Source organism: Ochotona princeps, chromosome X (assembly GCF_030435755.1).
Source record: "Ochotona princeps isolate mOchPri1 chromosome X, mOchPri1.hap1, whole genome shotgun sequence".
Taxonomy (NCBI): domain Eukaryota; kingdom Metazoa; phylum Chordata; class Mammalia; order Lagomorpha; family Ochotonidae; genus Ochotona; species Ochotona princeps.
The window spans coordinates 21782381-21804741 of NC_080865.1; the positions used below are offsets into that span (position 1 = coordinate 21782381).

Here is a 22361-nt window from a genome sequence, read left to right on the forward strand (position 1 = left end):
CAAGACTCTTGTCAGTTTTTCTACTTTTCTGATCCCTGTCTTAATATTCTCCCATGGCAATCCAGCAGATTGTTGAAGGCTTGTACGCTGTCTATAGCGTCTTTATGTTTATACCTGCTGCTGTCCCCATTCTGAATTATTTCCCTTTACTCCCAAAGGGCCAGCCTGTCCTTGTGGGTGTACACAGGTTGCTCATATACATTTGTCCAATCAATGAATCTAGTCTGATTTCCAGAAAGCTCCAATGGATAGAGCTGAATATCTCATCTGCCAGTTGTCCCCACTCAACAGGCTCTTGCCTCAGAGGATAACTTCGGTTGGATAGGTGTCTGTTTGGTCAGAGTCCTGGGAGTAACAGGTGGTACATTCAAAAAGGGTGCTGGAGACAAAAATAATACAAAGATCTGGGCAGTGTAGGGTTGCTTGCTCTGCCTTCATCCCATCTCCTTCCTTCTCCCTCACTTATGTCTAACCAACTTAGTCCCCCTGCCATTAGCTATCAGTGAATTTGCTTATGAGCACACTAGAGAGAACAGGTTTTTCTGTAACAGAGGAAGCCATATCTCTCCTTGGAAAGCATAACAGGGTAGCCAAGAGCATGAACCACGGAGCTGATTCTGTACTACCCATCCTTGTTCTGTTGTACCAAGGACAAGAAACTCTTGGTAGGTTCTAGAATCAGGATTTCAAATCGTTTGTTCTGGTGGCAAAACTCCATGCTCATTTCCTATCTGTAGGTCATATGCAAACTGTAATATAGTATTAAGTGGAAGAGACACCTGTTATCAATAAGTAATTACTGTATTATTAATGTAGATGTAGCAACCCTACATAATTTATATATGAAACATTTATATTGGTTATGTTCTTCTCTAAATGCCTTTCCCTAATCAGAAAAACTCATCATCTCAGTGAAATTGACAATAAAACTGTTGGTGTGATGCCCATGTCATTTGTTAATACTTTTGTGTTTTCTAAAATGCCATCAAGATTTGGGAACAAGTCTTCAAGTGCCTATAACTTCAGCCTAAAAAAACCTTAAAGATGTATTTTTGAGAATTGCCATCTGTCAATTTTTTTAAAAAAAGATCTGAATAGTGATTTTCTTATTTTCCTTTTTTTTTTTCCTGATAACTCGATCTCCGTAGCTTTCTAATTGGACAGTAAGGCAAATAGATTTAGTATGTATGTTTTAGCAGAGCATATCAAAAATGCTGGATCGGTGGCAGGTAGGTGAATATGTGGAATTTGTGGACAGCAAAGATGCCAGAATGAGCCTGTTTCATCATACCCTGTTGCAGATGCTTACACTGACTTGTCAGATTCGCAAATGCCTATGTGTCAGGTTTTTGTCTTTTCCTTGCAATATATATAAGCTTTTAAAAAGCAATCTGGTACATGGACATAGAAATTTCTGTCACTGACTTAGCTGCAAAGGCCATTCATCCCTCATTGCAGGACACTAGTTCCTCTCCATGAATCAAGGAGCGAAACAGACCTAAAAAATCTTCTTGGATCAAAGGACAACTTCACCCAAGGGAATTCTAGTATGTTCTACCTCCACTAGAATAGCAGCACCCCTAGTTCAAAAGTACTACAGGACTGCCGCTAACAACTCTCAATTTGTAGGCCAAATTGGGAGCTGTGCCTACTGGCTTTAAAATGGCAACCCCACACATCTTTGGCGATAGCGTTTCACATGTTCATTTGTTTTTGTCAGGGGTGATGAAGAAACCCGGCATCCCCTTTGGCTTTTGTTCATATGCTTTATTTTGCCTCTCTGCCTTGCCATGGCGCATGGCAAAGGGAGATTGATGTCCTTTCAGCTCATTCTAGGGGAAAAAAATCTGAGCAAATAAATAAATAAATAAAGATGCTTAAAAAGAAAAAGGCGAACACTGTAGACTGAAGTGGAATGAATCCACTAGAAGAGAGTAAAAGGCAAATGGTTGAAAGCAGATGAAAAGAACAGCAGGCCAACACAGGAAATGGATAAAGAGATGAAAACACTAACAGCGTTGATCCTGAAATACTCCTTGGGCTGTAATCTAAGGCACTGTGTGGAGGTTGTTCAGAATTCTTGTGCTAATGACGGCTTTCTTTTTGGAATATTTCCAACCTTGAAATAATTGTGTAGTTAACCTGTGTCATCTGACTGCGCAATCTGCGATTAGAAATATTTGAACTGCCCAGGCACTGTAACTCAGCCAGTTAAATGTTTTCTTGAAAACTAGATACTTTTGGATTTTAGTTAAAGAATACTAGCAGACTGAAGCAAGCACCACCACTGGCCGGGTGTCTTTTTGAAAGGTTATTCCAGTTTCTGACTCAGTCGTGCTAGGTGGGGGTCCCAGGGGATTTTCATTCAGTTCCAACAAGTTCCCAGGTGATGCTTATATGGCCACCTGAGTACATTTTGAGATGTGCTTCTGTATAACAAAAACTTTGTTAAAGCTTATTCATTGATTGATTTGAAAGACAAATGAAGGGGGGAGAGAGGGGGGAGGGAGAAGGGGAGAAAGAGAAAGAGAGATTTTCATCAGCTGGTTCATTCCGCAAATGCTAGCAGTGGCTTCTTAAACTCAGGGTGTTTTTAGCTCCTTCAGCTCCGGATGAGATCAACTTGAATCGCACGTCTTTACTGCTCAGCTACTTCAATCAGCAATTAGTGGGAGGGATAACACAGGTGTTTTTTTCTTTTCTTTTCTAAAAGAAAATTTCATCTCCGCACACCAATTATGTGCCAATGAGATCATTTGCACCTAGGTCATTTATTTAGGCAACAAGTATTCTTACGGGCGGTTTGAGAGCGGTTGCCAGCCCAGTGGTGTGTGGTTTCCAGGTTCCTAGATCTACCTTAAATCCCCTTCCAGTTTCTTTTCTTCCTTTCTCCCTTTCTACTTTGAAAGCTTCCACCGCCCATTTCCCGGGAGCTGGGGTTCCCGGGTCCCTAGGTGGGGGGCGGAGCCCGAGGCGGCCCCGCCCCGTCTGCACGCAGCGCCCCCTCCCCGGTCGGCGGGCCCGCCTGCCTCCTGCCCGCCTGCCCGCCCGCCTGCCAGCCCGCGCCGGCTCCTCCGCAGTGCTCTCGGCTGCGAGCTTGGGCGGCGGCGGCGCTCGACTTTCTGGCAACCCAGCGGCTCTGGGAAGCTCACTCCTCCTCTCACCGCCTGCCCCCGACCGCGGAGCCCTTGCAGCCATGAGGGAACAGCTCAAAGGGTAAGTGAATCTCGGCCCGGGCCCCCGCCGGTCGCCGCAGTCCGCGCACTTGTGGCACAAACAGGGGACAAGCCGAGCCGGCCAAAACTTGGGACAGGCGCGGCGGTTGGAGCCGGGGCAGCCGGGCGTGCGGGAACCTCTTCGGCGAGTGCCCGCGGCGCCGCTGCAGGTGCGTCCCCGGGGTTGGTCCTCCAGCGCCCAGGCTCGCGGGGAGGATTTCTTCTCCGCCCCGGGTTTGGGACGGGCTAAGAGAGAAAAAGCTCATTTCTCGCTTTACCCGGAGGGGACAGAGCATTCCTTTACGCCTGGGTTGGGGCCCGGGAGCTTCTTTGCTCTTTTCTGGGCTGCCGGTGTGGACGCGAGCGAGCCTGGCTGTTTCCTAAATCGTCCCTTGACCTCGAAGGAGGAAGGGGCACGCGCGACTCTGCCTTCCATTGAACTGCAAGTGCCAAAAGGTCAACTTTCTGCCTGATTTCTTCCGAGGATTCCAACTGACATTCCCCCGCCCCCCCCCCCCCAGCCCCGGCCCCGCTGCGTTTTCGCCTGTGTTCGTTCCTTGCCCCTAGAGTTGCAGAAATTAAGGGGGAGAGAGCAGCGAGCGAGCGAAAACCCACAAGTCATGGAATCCACGGGAGGAACGAGGGTGTTTTTTTTGGGGGGGGTAGGATGGCGAGCTGCTGTTGGTTTGTGTAAGATTTTTTTCTTTTTTCTTTGCCCTCTGGGCTGGGGCGTGCAATCTTTAGGGTGTCCTTCTCGCGTGTTTCCAGGTGTCTGTGCTTGGGCTTAAGCAAAGTTTGGCATCCCCACTCGGACCAGGCAATGAAAAGGGCAGACGCTTATCTCAGTTCGATTTAAAGTTTGAAGCTTGCCGTTTAGTTGCCTAAGGGAATTCTATTATTAATTCTAAAATGCTTCAATAACATGAAACACAATCCATCAGATTTAAGCGGGCAATCAGTGCTTAAGTGGAAACTACCCCCTTCCTTGGCCAATAAGCTTTTCTTAGTCCTTCGGTTTCTGTATCCTAGACTTCCTCAACAGCTTTTCCTCTTTTTTTTTTAATATTTATTTCCTGTTTTCAAAGACCCTCTTAGGAGGATAGGGTTGCTCTAAGCAAAACAGAGGAGCAAATGAAACGACAGGGTTATAGGAAAGGTCTCTCTGACCCTTGATCACCATGGAATTGGTTTCAGTCATCATTGTTTGATCTTGGATTGGACACGACCCTGAAGTGAAATTGCCCTGGCCAAAGTTGAGGGTGGGTGTGAGTTAAACCTTGAAAAGCAAATATAACGTAGGACAAGTAAGAACTGGAACCGCCACCAAGGCAATCATCTTTGTCCCGGCTTGAACCGAACAGGAGAAAATGTTGAACATCCGCAGAACACGAAGTGGGAGCTAGGCTGAGGGTTTCTGCTGCTTAGGTTGCCACCCACCCCTCCCTGGCCCCCAGTCACAGTAGCAGAGACTTTGAAATACGTGTTCTCACCCCCACCCCACCAGTATTCCAGCCGTGAGAGCCGAGTTCCACAAGTCAGCGTGCAAATGACCAGATTCCTCTAGAAAAAGAGTCTGATCCCTGGATTAAAGGGAGATCATTTGTGTGTGTGTATCAATGGGCTCCAGATTATATATGAAGTCAAACTCGAATCCCCTGCAAATCACAAGAGAACGCTCTTTTTTTTTTTATATGGCCACAGAGCGATTCGCTTCCTCCCTGGGAAATAGTGGAAAGATTATGTATTTTTTTTTAAAGGCAACTCAGAATATTTTCAGTACCAAATAACTGGTGGCAGAAGAAATCTTATTTTAATTAGGCAAATGCCATTTCCCCAGCCAGTGTAGTAGATATTTGTTACTTTGTATAAGTGCTTAATGTTTGTTTTTAAGAAACTAAAACAGCCTTCCACTAAGTCTGACTGTTGCAGCCTGACAGCAGGCACAGCTCTGAGGCTGTTATAATAACCTTGCACACCACTTGAAACTAAAGAAGGTGAGTGAAAATTTAAATTGTGTGCTAGGAAATTAGGTCAACCCTGTGCTCAGTGATGTTTTAATTTTTTCTTATTGACAAGTAGGTTTTGCTGGAGTCTTTTGTCATAGCCAGTGATTTTATATTTTTATTTGCATCAGGTTCCTAATTCACAGCCTCAAATAACAAGGGAAAAGAGAGCTTACTGTGATTTTCACAGGTTAAAAACAAGTGGGGGAGGGGGCAAATCTTAGTTTGCAGATTGCTCTGAGGCATATCTGATGCCAGACTTTGGCACAAGCAGTGTCAAAATCAGTAACATTTGTTAAAGATTGTTGATGAAGCTGATGTCTGTTAATTTACATACTGGACTTGTGATCTCTCTGTTGAACATCATTGTTCTCAGGAAAGCTGGACAAAGGTGGGCCCATTAATTGGTGAACAGGTTTTAGAATTTCCTCATTGGCAGGACATGGCACATAGGGAGTGTGTTTCCAATGTGGAAAGTGCAGTGCAGAAAAGAGACAATTACCAAAAACTGTTCCACCCACCCTTCTAGCCCCACGTGCCCAGCACAGTTTATGTTCCTATATTGCCTGCATCCCCAGTAAAATGTGAGCTGTTTGTCATGGAGTTATTGAGAATTCTCTACTGTTTCAGGAGACAGGCACAAACTAGAAAACACAGCTGTAAAATGTGGATTGATCACAGGCAAAAATCGGTTTGTTCTGCACAGGAGAATATAGATATGAGTTATGCAAATTGGCGCTTACTGTTTCATTCATTCCATATTCATCTTGTCTATTCTGGGGAATTAAATACATCCCAGGAGACCTTCTGGGTTCATCACAGGTACGAAATACCCGCTACAGTGAAGGGAATGTTTGGCTCATCATCTAGTTACCAAAAATTTGCAATGTTTTTCAGCTATGTTGTCAAGCATTTTTAGCATTAAATGATTAAAAGATTATCTTTTCTGATTTGGAGGATTAGTCACACTCTTCATTCTTCTTTCCACTTATGTTCACTTCTTTCACTTAATACTGGTTTGCAATTGAACTAAAGCTAAGACTGCAAAGGTGAAATTAAATCTGCTTTTCTAGTTACTTCGTGTTGCGTGCAAATTAAAGGCTTGCGTGTCGGAGGGGAGGAGGGTAACAGAAGGTTGAGGTTGGGAATTAGTGGTGGGATTCATTTATTCAAGTCCCCCAGAACCAGGAGAATAATACCTGGCAAAAACTAATACCAGACCCACGAGGTGCAGAATTGGGGGAGCAGGTTGGCTTCCGTCTTCCACTACAGGAAATTGTGATTTCACTAAGGACTGATGGATTTAAATACTTTTTACAGCCCTTTTCATGATGTCAGCCTCCAAAATAAATTCCTTAAAAAGGTAAAAATGAACGGATAGCCACTGTCATGAGGCTTTTTTTCCCCCATTTTTGGGAGTGGGAAGCTTCCGTTTTTCTCTCTCCATGTGGAATTCTTCTGAAAATTGTATGCACGTTTCTTTTCTGTTTGCGTTTCCATTTAGAATTGCATTTGATGCAGATTTCTTTTCCATGTGTCTCCCATTTGGTGGCTCTTCAGAGTGGTTTTCTCTCCTGGGTCGGGTTTAGCAGCTCGGCCAAGCATTGCTCTGCAGACCTATTAGAGATGCTATGGTAGTCCTCTCAAGTGCCCTGGGATTCCACAGTGTACCCAGTGGCCACAGGTCCACTCTCTTTTCTCCCTTGTGTGCACATCTGGATACCTTTTGGGCACAGGGGAGGCCCTGAATGCAGGGTGGTCACAGTGGAAGGTAACTTGCCTTGCTGGGTACTTGAGTCCAGAGTTGGTCACAGTGGCTGTGTGAGCTAAAAAATGCCGAGAACAAGCAACACTTTTTCCATGAAGCTGCAAGCTGCAGCCTCCTTGTGCTGTGCATATAAAGTACCAGTCTTGCCTACCTCTTCTCCAGATGATAAACCAGCTTGGCCTTGGGGTTTCCTCAAACCCCCTTAAACATTTTGCTATCGCTCGGGTCCATTCCCTTAATGAGATGCCCGTCTTGCACTGCTCAAATGCCAATTGTTTCTGCAGAGAAGAAAATCAGAAATGAACATATTTGGAGGCAAGTGTAGCAGCCCTTCACAAGTGAACATTTTCTTGCAAGTTGCTTGTAGTAGCCTTCACTGTTCAAGCACCAAATGGTCACTGTCACAGGGATGATCGTTGAACTCGCTCAGTTTGGGTCATTTCCACATGTCTTGGTTAGATTATGCTTATGTTATATTGATCAAACCCCATCAAGTGTTTCTTTTTGATTTTTTTTTTCCTGAAGCGGTAATGCACATTAAGTGTTCGCCTGGCTCTTTAGGACAGGTCTGTCCAAGGCTTGACTGAATTCCAGTAGTCAGATGTACGTCTAGAGTTTAATCAACTAACAAAAGGTTTGCTTTTAATGGACAGTGTTGGGGTGGGGGTCACACAGTAACAGAAATGATCACATAAGGAGCACTAGCAGGTGTTGGTCACTTCCCTATGTAACTTAATGCTTTAACGCCACTGAGTGGACTGGCTTGCCCCAGATTTCCCAGCTGGTAGAGTCCAAAGCCCTAAACTTCCCAGCCTATGCAGAGGGCATCAGCCTGGTCTGCTTTCCTGACTGTCACTGTGTGAGACCTCTGTCCCCTTCAAGTGCCCATGTTTAAGCTGACTTTCCTCTCTTGCTCCTTCCCTCTAAAAAAAAATATGGATTGGACATCCATAAGAGTACCCAAAATAAGATTCAATGCTAATTTTTTTACTTTATCAAAGCCCTTCATGTAATCCCTGAAAACTGGAAATACGATGCTATGGTGATTTATGTAGATAGGCCAAAGTAAGGAAAAGTATATGTAGTTATCTCTCCCAGGCTTATTCATGTAACTGAAGGAGGAACAAAGGTGTTTTGTTCTTTCTTTCTTTTTTTTTTTTTTTTTTTTTTTTTTTTTTTTTTTTTGTGGCAGGACCTGATAGCAGGCAGTAGCAGGCAACCACATTTCAAGAAGTGGAGAGAACTGTGACTGCTTTATCAGGCCCAAGTCAATACCGAGAGAAGTGTAGTGGCAGATGCGTACTGAGTTTAAAAGACATTCTGAGAGTAAGGGGAAGGAGGAGGGGAGAGTGTTAGTCTGAGGCTGTATGAGCTGAAACGAAATGTAGCTATCAGAGCTGAGATCTGCATGTGGAGAAGCAGTAAAGTGTCAAGGACAGAGAAAACAAACGACAAGTGATTTATTTGTACTGACGGATGTCCAGTGTCTCTTTCACAGAGTTGAACGACAAACACCACATCAGGTATTTGTGTCTTTTCCACACCAGGCGGGGAAATAAATCCTGATTCGACTATTGATTGCATAGCAGTTTATTATAGCAGAAGTGTGGTGAATTTGTGAATACCGAAAAAAAAAAGAAACAAATTCTGGAGCCAGATATTGCTCAACCTGCTTTTCCTTTTGAAAGCAGCGACAAGGGCCTCTGTACTGTTGGGATCCTGTGGCGAGCTCACCGGGAACAGGTGCCGAAAAGGTCCAGAGCAAACGCTGTGGCTGCTGCGCTTCCTTGTTGCTGCCTCACATTGTAAATTCTAAAGTGTCTTTTACATTTTGTGTTTCAGCCATGAGACCCAGACCACTTGCTGGGACCATCCCAAAATGACTGAACTCTACCAGTCTTTAGGTAAGGCCGTGGTTATCTTTTCCCCAAGTTTAATGACAATTGACTTGCAGAATAAAGTTGTTTGTAGTATGCAAGTGATTTGTTGTATTAATATGTCACTAGCTTATGGCAGTGACATCTTTATATTCCAGATCGGCAATCGGTATGCTTTTTTTTTTTTACATCTATAGTTCCATTGATTGCTGAGAAGCCAACGTATTTGCAATGCCCCAAAGGTCTTTATAGTTTTCTTTGCTGCCTAAATGAATGGAAAAATATTTGTAATTTGTAACATTTTTTCCCATGAAGAACAAAAATTATTTCAAGCTATTCTTACTGATTTCTTCCGTATGAAAGCGATACAACACTATTGCCAAGCCACAGATGTTGTAGGAGTTAAGTTTCTGCTGTATTTCCAGGACTCAGAATTCCCAGGTTCAGAAGTGCGAAGGTTTCAATGGTTTCTCTCATATACCTTGTTTTGTGTTTATGTGAAACAATATTTTTAATTTATTAAATTTTTCCCCTCATGACTTGGAACTTTTTGAGTAGACACATGCACTCAAATATGGTGAAAACACCAATCTCTTTAACATTTGTTGATGCTGGTCCAATCTGTCATTTTAGGTATTCTGAAATGAATTTTCTTATTACAGCTACTTTTTTTGTTGAAATGTCTAACTCAAAAAAGCTAGTCATTTGTACTTTTACGCACTTTTACAGATGGATAAGCTTACAGACTAAAATGCATGAGGTAAAATTGTTGAATTTAAAGTTCCATGATAAAACTCAAGGGAATCAAATTGCTTTACCATAGATTATGCACGCATTGCTCAATGTGGGGTGTTTGTTCTGCCAGGGGTTCCCATTAGTGAAGGAATTGTACTTAGACACCAAGGAGTCAGGAAGAGCTACTAGCCAGAGAACTTTGTTTTAACTGTTTCTCTAATGAGAAATGATGTGTACCTCTGCTAAGAAATAGAAAATCTACAAATAAAAAGGGTGAAAAGGAGTCTTAGAATTCTGCTAACTGGATATATCCCATGCACTGTAAGTCCTCTCGCATTGCTCCAGCACTAAGGATGTAAACTTTTGCAAAGTTAGGTAAAATTGGGACCAGCTGATCTTCAGGTGTACTTTTCAGTGCCTACAGAAGGTTTTCAGCTTACAGTGTGGGCTGCTAGGTCCACAGGTGGGAAGCAAATGCTTGCATTTTGGAAAAGGGCAGGCTGAAGGGCGTCAGCAAGAGCTGCAAGCTGTGGTGCCGTCTGAGCCGACCTTTGGATCCTGGAACTGTCAGGCCCTCTGATTTTTCAAGAGAAACTAGAAATCTGTCGTTTAAGAGCCAATTTCAACTTGTTGGGGGCATCCTAACTATAACCTGGGTTTTACTCTAAACTCTTCTCCATTCCCAGCACAGGTAGTTTTTTTTTTTTTTAAAGATTTATTCATTTTATTACAGCCAGATATACACAGAGGAGGAGAGACAGAGAGGAAGATCTTCCGTCCGATGATTCACTCCCCAAGTGAGCCGCAACGGGCCGATGCACGCCGATCCGAAGCCGGGAACCTGGAACCTCTTCCGGGTCTCCCACGCGGGTGCAGGGTCCCAATGCATTGGGCCGTCCTCCACTGCTTTCCCAGGCCACAAGCAGGGAGCTGGATGGGAAGTGGAGCTGCTGGGATTAGAACCGGTGCCCATATGGGATCCCGGGGCTTTCAAGGCGAGGACTTTAGCCACTAGGCCACGCCGCCGGGCCCCACAGGTAGTTTTAGTTGCAGTATTTTAATTTGATTTTAAAAAATAATGGTGAGCAGGAGTTTAGCACAGTGATTAAGATGCTGCTTGGAATGCTCATCTGCCATATCAGGGTTCCTAGGTTGAAATCCCAGCTCTGCTTTAGGTTCTAGCTTCCTGCTGATGTGCGCCCGGCTTGGTACCTGCCACCCACATTGGCCACCTGGGCTAGGTCCTCGTCTTGACTTGGTTCAAGAGTTGCTGCTGAAAAAAAAAAAGAGTTGCTGCTGGCATTTGAGGAATGAAGAAGTAGATGGGGTAATCTCTGCCTTTCAAAAATATGTAGAAAGTAATAAAATCATTGCTACATTATATTACATGAATATTACTATTCATATTTTAAAAGATTGGCTAACAAAAGATTAAAAATGCAAATAATTCATAAATCACCTCTTAGAGTTAAGTAATGGTTAATAATCCAGTACACTTCAAACACTTTTCTACAAAAACACATTTTTACACCCTGTTTTAGAACCTGTGTTTCACAAATCTACAACTGCTGTAGTTTCACTTCATTGTATTCACTTCCACCTTCTATTATTCTACAGTGAGAGATTGTAAACAGGATGGAGAAAAAACTAATTATGGACTATCAGTCAATAGATGTTTGCATCTTTAATTGCAATTAAATTCACAATCATATCTCAAAAGGCTTCTTAATAGTTTGAAAGTAATGGTAAATTCATAGCTGGTAATCTGCCCTGGCTTATATGACCTTGGAAAAATCATTCAATATTGGAAAATGTAGTATTTTATAGCTACAGGGCATGGTTGTGTTCACATACTGCAAACTTAATCTTTTAAACAGATTATTGAAGTATCATTGCATATAATAAAATGTAGCCCTCATAAATGTGTAACCAATTATAATCCCCTTTGGACTGCTGTTTCTTGCTAGTCTTATAATCAGTGTCTTACAGATGAACTAGGTGTTGAAATTTGCTTTTCAATTTTAGTAGTGCTGTTTCCAGTATTATACAGATACTCCTTGGACTACTGTCGAAATGATTGTGATGTGACATCACATGTCTTGAGGGCCTACAGTTCTGGGCTGCACATGTGACACGTCAGCCACCAGCCATCATGGTAGATGGTGCAGCAGCACCTCTGCTTTTCAGAACCACGAGGGACAGGAGTCTTTGGGCACCATTCATCATCCAAAGATCCAAACCACAGCAGCCCCATCCTATTCCTTCATGTCCCTAACACTGTCATTTGTTAACCAGTGAGAACCCATGACAGACAAAAAATAAGCAGTTGCACCAACATCCCAACACACATTTATTCATGAGAATTATGTTTTGACATCCTGATTTTCATGGTCTTTTAAGAAGTAGCTTTGAACCCAAGGAGATCATTTCATGAATTTTTGGACTCATAATGTGTCAGGTCACAGAAAAAGGAAACTTTAAAAAATTTTAGTGGTGGAGATGTTGGTACTTACGTTTTTTAATTATAAAATGAAGTAGGTTTGGGCATTTGGTGCAGCTGTTATGATGCCTGCATCCCTTACTGGGTTGCATGGATTCTCATCTGTGCTTCCAATTCCAGCTTCCCATAATGTGCACCCTGATACACAACAGGAAATGGGCCAGGTACCTGGTTCCTTGCTGCCCATGTGGGAGATCTAAATTGAATTCTGTGCTTCCGCCTTTGACCAGACCAAGTCCTGGCTGCAGCAAACATTTGAGGCAATGGTTTCTCTCTTACTTAGCCATTTTTCTTCCTGTCTTTTAAATAAGTAAAAATAAATATCAAAGAGAATATACTAAAATTTTAAAAATAAAAATAAAATATTTTGATTTTAAAATAAAAAATAATAAAATAAAAATAAAAAATCTTAAAAATTTTAAAAATAAATATCAAAGAGAATATACTAAAATTTTTATACTAAAAATACAACCAAAAACAGTGTTAGAGAATTTCAGATTATTCCCAAAAGATCTCAAATGGCTTTTTATAGAGGATTTTCACCAAATGTTAGAAATATTGGTATTTTCTGTACATGATTGGGCTGTGTGCCTGTGAAAACATTCAAATTGATGGAAGTGTTACTAGGCTAAACAAAAGGAGATATGATATAGAGATATGATATAGAATTGAAATGTTCCCCGTGTTGACCTGACAGTCATTAGGGATTTGTGTCTTCAAAAAAATTTATGTCAAGTCAATGATTTGGCAAACACCTTGTCTTGGATTTTTGTTCGGGAGTGGTTACTAGCAACAACTTGAAAATAGTTTTCTTACTGCATTATTCTGCAAATACCTCTGTTAGTCAAAGAGTGGTTATCAGGTAAATGGAATATAAAAAACCTGAGTTTCCACACCTACTACTATTTGTGTTCTTATCTTTAAGACAGGTTGTTAGACCAAAAGTATGTTGGAATTGTGTTTTTCTCTTGCTTGGGGCTAAGGATAGGGCAGGTTGTTGCCCAGCTTGCTGTGATTGTGTCTTTCCAAGAGGTGTCTTCTGGCTGACTCAGTAGACGAGTGGATTTCTAACCATTCCTGTTTTTAAATGCCCATTCTGGGGCAGGTGTTGGGGATAGTGGCAAAGCGTTGCCACTTGGGCTCCCTGTATTCCACATCAGGGTGCTGGAATTCATGTCTTGCCAAGCCTCTAATCCTGCTGCCTGAGGATCTGCACCCTGAGAGGCAGCTGATGTTGGCACAAGTGCTTGGGTCCCTGCCACCGGTGTGGGGAACTAGCATGGACTTGGAGGCTCTTCAGCCTGGCACGACTCCTGCTATTGTGAGCATCTGGGGAGTGAACCCGTGGATGGAAGATCTGTCTCTTTGTTGGTGTGCTTTTCAAAAGAAATAAATATTATTAAAAATGCACACTCCTGGGAAACAGGCAACAGGAAGAGGTCACTCAATACACCCCCAACTTAGGGGCTGAGTGTGGGATGCTTTTGAGATGCTGCTGACTGGCCTGTAGCAGACCATCCATTCATTTTTTGAGGGTATATTCTTTGTGGTCCATTTCATGTATGAGTAGGCTTGGTTCGTGAGGTGAATTTCACCTTCTGTTAGCGTATTTACAAATGTGAAAGAATGTCTGTTGGTTATCATGATCATTTAAAACCCAAAGCTCTTTTAAGGTGCTGACAGGCATTTACAAAATCAGTAGATGTTAGGTAATAATATGCTCTGAAAGAGAATTGAAATACTAATATAATATTGATTTACATAAAGTGCAGTTATATGGTTCAATATCTGTCCTTTGCACCCAGTTTATGTCTAGGTCAATAGGTGCATCACTGAATTTTTTTAAAGGATTTATTTTATTTTTATCACAAAGTCAGATATACAGAGGGGAGGAGAAACAGAGAGGAAGATCTGATGATTCTCTGATGATTCACTCCCCAAGTGACCGCAGTGGCTGGTGCCATGCTGATCCGAAGCCAGGAGCCAGGAACTTCCTCTAGGTCTCCCACGCGGGTGCAGGGTCCCAAGGCTTTGGGCTGTCTTCAACTGCTTTCCCAGGCCACAAGCAGGGAGCTGAATGGGAAGTGGGGCCCATATGGGATTCTGGTGCATTCAGAGCAAGGACTTCAATTGCTAGGCCACGGCACGCTGGGCCCATCACTGAAATTTTAATTGAACATTCACCCATCCCTCCCCCACATGTCTGATGTGCTGCTTTATTTATTTTTTATGCTTTTAAAAAGATTGATTTATTTTTATTGGAAAGGCATATATACAGAGAGGAGGAAAGAGAGGAAGATCCATCCGATGACTCGCTCCCCAAGTGGCGACAATGACTGGAGCTGAGCCGAAGCCAGGAGCCAGAAACTTCTTCCCAGTCTCCCACGCGGGTGCAGGGTCCCAAGGCTTTAGGCTGTCCTCGATTGCTTCCCCAGGCCACAGGCAGGGAGCTGGATGGGAAGTGGGGCCCATATGGGATCCCGGCTCGTTCAAGGCGAGGGCTTTAACCACTACACTATCAGCCGGGCCCTAATGTTCTCCTTAAAAATACTCTTAAAAAGTAGTCTGTCTTGTAAGGTATGTGTTAGTATAGTAGAATCAGTGTGTGGTGCCCTCAGTTGCTTTCTAAACCACCATGTAAGATTTTGTGTTAGCTATACCATCAGTAAAATGTAAGAATAGCAGTTTAGGAAGGAGAAACACAGATCAAAAATAGGAAAATGTGGAGAGTCACTAAGCTTCAGAATGGTAACTATTCCAATCCAGCAATGAAGCTGTGGATGCACTGTGTGTGTGTGTGTGTGTGTGTGTGTGTGTGTGTGTGTGTACGTGCTCGAGTGGGTTGGTTGGTTGGCCTAGCGATTAGGATGCTGGTGAGGATCCGCGCATCCCGCATCACAGGGCCTGGCTTTCCTGATCACCTCCTGCTCCCGACTCTAGCTTCTGGCTGGTTCAAACCCTAGGCGGCAGTGCTGCTGGCACAAGTGCTTCAGGCCCTGCCAGCCTTGTGGGAGATTTGGGTTGAGTTCCTGGCCGCCAGCCGTTGCAGGCATTTGGAGAGAGAACCACCCACCATTTGGGAGTGTTTGTCTCTCTCAAAAGAAATCCACATGTATTATATGTTCTGGTAATACTTATTCTGATTTCCTGGTCCTTTATTGTAGCCCTTTAAAAATATATTTTACATATTTGAAAGACAGGGAGAGAAAGTGAGATGAGAGAGAGAACATCCTGTCTTCTGGTTCAGTCCTGGATGTCCAAAACAGCCAGGGCTGGCCCAAGGTGAAGCCTCAAGACTGGAAGTCAGATACTTGGGGTGGCTTGTGCGCTGCTGAAGCAGGATGTGAACAGCCAAGCCAAATGCATACCCTCCCTGACCCCCTGGAATTTTTTTTTCTGCAGGATGTTCGTTTGATGTCTTTTCTGTTGCCCAGTGTTTGGAGCCCCCATTATCCATCATGATGCCATCATTGGATGATGGAAAAGTGCTCAGTGTTCATGAATGGATTTATCAATGCTGAAGGAATTCTTAGGAAAACTAGTCTTGAAAACTGTTGCTATTGGAAAGCAGTCCAAGTGCACTACATGTGACCCTCTGCCTATGTCTGTTGCCTGCAAAGAGATCCCAAATATTAAGACGAGTTTAGTTTCAGGGACTGATGGTCTGAGGTTGGTGTGATTCTTGGGCAGCCATAGTTCCGAGTACTAGTTTAAATCCTAATTAAGTCAAGAGTCTGAGATCTTCCAGATGGATGAATGACATTATTTATTAATAAAAATTGTGGCTAACAGAGTTTGGAACATGGCCACAGAAGCCCTTGTATTCCTTTGCTGCTTAGCAAAGAGGAAAAGAATAGTGTAGATGTATGCTCATTCTGTTTCTCTTTTGCTAGCTTTTCTACATTCCGTTAAGTATTCCCTCCTGAGGATGCTCTTAGATTAGAAATGGCAGGATTCTGAATGACTAGGAATTCCTTTTGTATTAGGAGATGATTCTGAAGCTTTTTCAGCATATTTTGTAAAGGAAACTATTCTCCACTAAGCTACTCAAGATTTAGTTTTGCTTGGCTCTTGTCTCTAGTTCCTGAAGTATTACTAAGTGTTAAGAATTCTGCCTTTTGATCTTCTATTGCCATAATACCTTGAACTGGAAGGGATGTTTGGATTCCCAGGCCAACCAGGATATGACCTTGGACTGGCCCCTTGTTTTTAGCTCTTAGTTTTTCTGTTATATTATCTTGGGCCATGATTAGCCCATCTCAAAAAGTCTGTTTTTTGACCTAACTCTTGGCTAAAGTATGGCATGATTGTGTAAATACTATCTGGTTAACCACAGTTTCCCTCTGTCGTCATCAGACAGGAGGTAGGAATGATAGGGTAATCATGTTGATGACAATTGTATTTTCATTTGTGTAGTACTTTATGGTGTGCAAGGAGTTTTCAGAAATAACCTGTGCGTAACCCACACGCAGCTGTAAATTAGTTGACATATGACTGGGTTTTAGATAAATTTCAATTTCACATCCTTTATCCTGTCATCCCTATGGGTATACTTCCTGTCTTTGATTAGGAAAATAATGTGACAAAATCAGTATATGAGACAACTGTTTCCATCTTTCCGTCTGCATTGAAATAGGCTGGGGTCCAAGGCTTGCTTTGACTTATTTATAGTGACATGTGAATGGAAGACAAGGAACCCAGGGCCAGAACACACATTTTTATGACTCCCAGTTCACTGTTCTCCAAGGAATACTCATTATTCCTACTATGATTTATGAAAATGTTTTATCAGCATAACTAAGCTGTGGAGTCCCAAATGACATTCTTTATTCCATCTCTGACAAACTTAGCGAAAGAGATTTACTCAGATATGCAAAATAGAGTATGTAAGACATTAAGGCTTTTACAGATGTTCTGCCTTCTACTAGTCAACTTGTAAAAAAAAAAGTCTTGGCTTTCATTAGGGTCAACTGATTTCCCCATCTGTAAAATAGAAATGTAATTTCCAAGTCAAAATTCACAGCATTTTAATAAAACATTCTACATTACACTTTTGCTTGTTGAAATGATTTGGAAACTTTCATTGAAGACCATAAATAAACAGCTATTTCTGAAGTGTCTCTCCCACAGCTTATTTCCAAAAGAAGCTCAAAAAGAATTGTCTCTCAGATTTTTACTGGTTTCCAATTGAAAAGAGCTGCCAAATTATAGTTTACTTGATCCTGGTAATAGGAACATTAAGGTTACACCTGCAGCTGTGAGAAAAAGGCTCTTATTCAGACATTTCCAATATTTCTTTTTTAAGCACACAAGTCTGATTACCTCTGTATGTCTCTTGGGTGCTGCAATTTTGCTGGAAAGAGATTCAGAGCACTCAGAACATGCACATAAAATAGATAGTGAGTTTTCAAGACCATACCCTCTGTGGTAGTAATAAAATGACCTAAAAATATTCTGAAAGACTCTATTACGACACAGTGGATGAATCATTAGTTTATTTATGAATCGGTTATATTCTGTGACAGTGTTTCAGAATTTGACATTCCACAAAGTCTTCATAGCTTGCGTAACTCCAGGGAAGTCCTTGTGCCCCCTCAGGAATTGAAACTTATGTAACTGGGACAAATGGTTTTATATATATATATGTGCAATTTATAGATCTATAGATTTCTACCATACTTTTTAAATACTAATTTTGATGAGATTGTGATATTTCATATTTTGCGTTCTGGTCATGCAAAAAACCACCTCATGTTCATTTGTTAATTTTAATTTTTCTTTATTTGGAAGGCAGAGAAACAGACAGAGCTCTTGCATATGCTGGTTTATTCTCCTCTCAGGAGAGGCTGGTTACGGCTGAAGCCAGGAGCCTAGAATTCTGTCTGTCATGTAGGAGGCAGGGACCCAAGGACTTGAGCTGTCACTTGCTGCCTTTTGGGGTACCCATTAGCAGGAATTTGGAATCTGGGCAGTGGTGGTTGTGCTTTGACCTGCCATGTGGTTTGTCTTTAACTACTGAGCCAAATGCCCACTCTTCCTCAACTCCTTTCAGAGCAGTGTTTCGCAAACCAGTCAAAGACAGTTGCTATTAAAGAGATTGTTGAAAAGTGCTGTGACAGTGGACCAGTGTGATGTCTCAACTCGCTAATCCTCCACCATCAAGCACTGGCATCTCATATGGTTGCTGGTTCCTGTCCTGGCTGCTCCACGTCCGATCCAGCACCCTGCTTGAGGCCTGGGAAAGCAGCAGAGGATAGCCCAAGTCTTTGGGCTTATGCATCCACATGGGAGACCAGAAGAGGCTCATGGGGGAGGGGGTCCTGGCTCCTGGCTTTGGATTGGCTCAGCTCTGACCATTTGGGGAGTGAACCAGTGAATAAAAGATCTTTGTCTCTCCTCTCTGTAAATCTGCTTTCCCAAAACAAATATTAATTGGGAGTGAGGATAGTAAAGTAGAGTGACAGGGAGAGACAGATCATCAGTTCTTTGGTTCACATATTCAAATAGCCACAATAGCCATTTGAATACCTGGCTGGGTTGGGCTGAAACCAGGAGCTCTCACATGGAGATCAGGGACTCAGGTCCTTGGGCCATCTTTTTCATTTTCCAGGTGTGTTAGCATAAGAATGCATCAGAAGCAGACAAGCTCAGATATGGGATGCTTGAATCAGAAGTGGAGGCTTAAGCCTCTGTGCCACAGCGTTGGCCCTTTGTTGTTTTTAATATGTAACACCTCACAGAGTTTGAAGTGATCCTATGGAAGCTGTCAAGTATATATTTATACCACATGTAACTCACCAAGAAAGTTGAGCAGTAGTTGATCCAGTCAGTACCGTGTTGTATGAGATGAACCTCTTCATCATGTAAATGTTTTGATAATCAGGGACCAGTCACAAAGTAGAAACCATTCCAGTTATTTCAGAGGGAATTCAATGCAGGAACTTTGTTACTTGAGGATACAAGAGCTGAAGAAGCTAAACAGACTGCAAAGCCTCTATTAAATCAGGGCCGAAGGGACAGCAGCAGAGCCCCACATACCAGGATTATCCAACTGGAGCTGGAGCCAGTTGGGATCTCTCTGGGTTATTGATGGGAGGGAGTGGAGCCAGTGAGAAGGCACAGCTACTGGTAGAATTTTTTACTGGACACGTAATTAGGAGGAAAGAGCCTAGCACTTCTGGTCTTCCTGCCCTCCAGTGACAGACTTTGGCAAAACTGGCCTGGAAGCCAATGGGTAAGGGAGCAGGAAAATGTTATGTAATACAGAGTAGAGTGTGGAGAGGACAGAAAATGGCTCTGAGAAACAAGTGACCCAAGTAGAGGAGATATCAAGAATGATGATGTAGACTGGGCATTTTGGAACAGTGGGTTAAGCTGCTGATGCTGGTATTCCATATCAGATTGCTGGTTCAAGTCCCAGCTACTCTGCTCCCAATCCAGCTTCCTGCTAATGTGCCTGGGAAGGCACTGGTTAATGAATGGCCCAAGTACTTGGGCTCCTGCTGCCACCTGAGGCTCAGATGGAGTTCCTGGCTGCTTCCTTTGGCCTAGCCTAGCCCTGTTTGTTGCAGGCATTTGAATTAGCAGGTGGAAGATAAATCACTTGATTTCCCTTTTCCTCTTCTCCCTCTCCTCCTCTGACTCCCTCTTCTCCCTCCCACTCCCTCTTCCTTTTCCTCTCCTTCAAATAAACAAATCTTTAACAGTGATGGCAAGGCTGCCAGCTGTCAGTGCCAATATATAGGAAATGAGATATATACAAAGCCTGAAAAACTTTAAAAGGACTTTGTGAGCTTTGTGTGACTTAGATAAGACAGTAGCAGGGTACCCTGGGCTCTAAGAAAGCTAACCTAAAACGGGGAAAGAGGAGGTGGCAGCAAAAAAAAAAAAAAAAATCAGATCGGAAGTCAAAACACAAAGGATAATTCCTCAGTGATTGAGAATTGTACTTGAATGGTTTACAGTTGTTTGTGCTCAAGACTAAATAATGAACTTCTTAAAGCAGAAACTTTCCCTGAAATTTGTCACCAAAGTCTAGTACATGGCAGCTTCTGAATAAATAAGTGTTCATGGAGTGAAGCATAACAAAGCAGGGGAGAATGATTTTGCTGAGGAAGTAGACAGACACCACTCAGTAGGACAGAAGGATAAATGTCATGTTTTCCTAAGGCAGGTTATTAAATTGGCAAGATAGAACTCTCTGGGGAGAGATCTCTCCAGAAAGTGCAAGATCAAAAACTTCATACTAATAAAAATAGAGAATATGAATGAAGTTGTAGATTTTATTGACAATTTAATATCTAAGAAAACCCAGTGAACTATTCTGGAGTTAATTTTGTCCTAAAAGAAATAGCTAAAATAGCTAATTCTTTCTTGTCCTTTAAAAAGCTGTCAGTGTGGATTTGGAATTTAAGTGACAAAGAAAAGAAAAAATGTGGAAAACATTGTGCTGGTCCCATCTTTTCATGGGCTTATTGCTCATTGGTTCTTTGCTTCAATAAACATTTAGGAGTGTTCAGACATTATGGATCGTAAACTTTAGGGCAGCAGGCTAAAATGTTATAGAAAAAAAATGACTGATGGGATAAAACTGTTTCTGATCTCATTTTTTTTGAACATTAAAGCATATGAGGGGGTATTAAGAGTTCATGGAAAGCATGTAATGCATGACGTTCAAATTTTTTGTGCCAAAATAAGCTCGTTTTTTGAGTTCATCATAAGCGTTGAGGTACTCCAGTATATATTCATTTTTTAAAATTGAGTTGAACTATACATATATAAGGAAAATAAAATCACCTCCCATTGCAGCACTCAGTAATAACCATCATTTGCTTTTTAGGATTGTTTCTGGTCTGTTCCTGCACTTTTACATAGTTCTTTGAGCTAATATTTAAAATACTGCATACGACATTATCCACCAAATGTCATACATCTTTTATTTTTAACCATTTGAAAATTAATGACAAATTTCAAATTAGTATTGAATTTATGGGAAATATATCTGATTTGAAGGCTTGTTGGAAACAGGCTTCTTAAGAACACGAAGTGCTAGGATGTGTCTGTTTAGCAAGCTCCTTATATGCAGGTGATGCTAATGAATAAAGTCAATGGGTCCAAAATAGGCAGGCAGTCATTAGCAGAATCATCAGTAATGTTCATCCTGGGTTAAGTATAGTTGGTGGATGTAGGTGATCAGTTTTCTGTCTTAAATTGAGCATTTCCTTGACCAAATAGCATCCTGAGACAGCATCCTGTGACAAGGCAACTGTCTTTGAAATATTTTTTAAAAAATATTACAGGAAAACTTTAGGAGACAAGTTTGATCGAAACTCAACTTTCATGGTAGATGAGTCTGAGTTAATTTTTACGATAATTAATATGCAAGGATCCATTCTTTTCACTTTAACTCTTGGAGAGACCCAATGGCCAAGGAAATCCTTCAGCTTAAAACGTATGTGTCTCTGCTTAGGATTTTCAAGGTTTTTATGCTGTTTGTCAAGGCTTGTAGCTTTTTATTTCACTTGCACTTTCTGGCCAAGATGCAGTGTCAGAATCTGCAGCTGGTAATTATTTCCACAGTTGTTCCCAGTTTTTTCCCTGTGCTAAGTGAACTTGAACATTTTTTGTGCATAAAGCCTTCCCATGTTTGATTCCTAGAAGTGCAATCCCTAAGGCCAAGGGGATTAATGTTTTCAAGCTTCCTGGTATATATTGCTTGACGCTCTCTCAAAGGTTATACCCATTACAGTCTTAATATGTGAAAGTGTCCATGCCAGCATGGGGCATTGTTTTTACTTTTGCTATTGTAATAGGGAAAATAAAAACCATGGAATTGTTATTATTTGCATATCTTTGATTACTAGTCACCATGGAACATTTTCTTTTAAGTGTGTGTTGGGTGTTTTTGCTTTTTAGAATAATGCAAAAGCAAAATGAATTTAACCGAGCAAAATGCTTGCACACTTTTCTGGTATAATGCAAGCCTTTTCTTGTATTGAAGGACTCTTGGTGACAAGAGACTCTTGATTACATCAACACAGTTTTTGATTCCTTCGCTTTATCTAAACAAGCCAAATCTTTTTATCCATCCTCAGCAGACCCATTACTCACCCATTAGATTAGATTTTATTATTCTCTGTACCAGCTCCAGTTGCTTCGCATTTTTTTAAGGCAGAGTATCTAGAGCTGTAAAGTACAGTACTCTTAATAAATAAAGGGCTATTCCGTTATGAATGGAGGAAGAAGGTGGCTTGATTCCTCTGG

At 42.0% G+C, this 22361-nt stretch overlaps 1 protein-coding gene across 8 annotated transcripts in view; it reads left to right on the top strand.

Moving 5' to 3' along the window:
• The window catches only part of DMD (dystrophin), a 1951117-nt gene that overhangs the window by 1800158 nt on the left and 128598 nt on the right, over window positions 1-22361 (top strand). For 5 of the 8 annotated variants that reach the window (XM_058659083.1, XM_058659078.1, XM_058659079.1 and 2 more), the window contains one exon: window positions 8829-8890. In XM_058659083.1, the coding sequence (XP_058515066.1) occupies window positions 8829-8890 (62 nt within the window). Of the gene's footprint in view, window positions 1-3022; window positions 3217-8828; window positions 8891-22361 lie in introns of those variants that run through there. The other 3 variants (XM_058659085.1, XM_058659084.1, XM_058659082.1) reach the window with 3 other exon arrangements.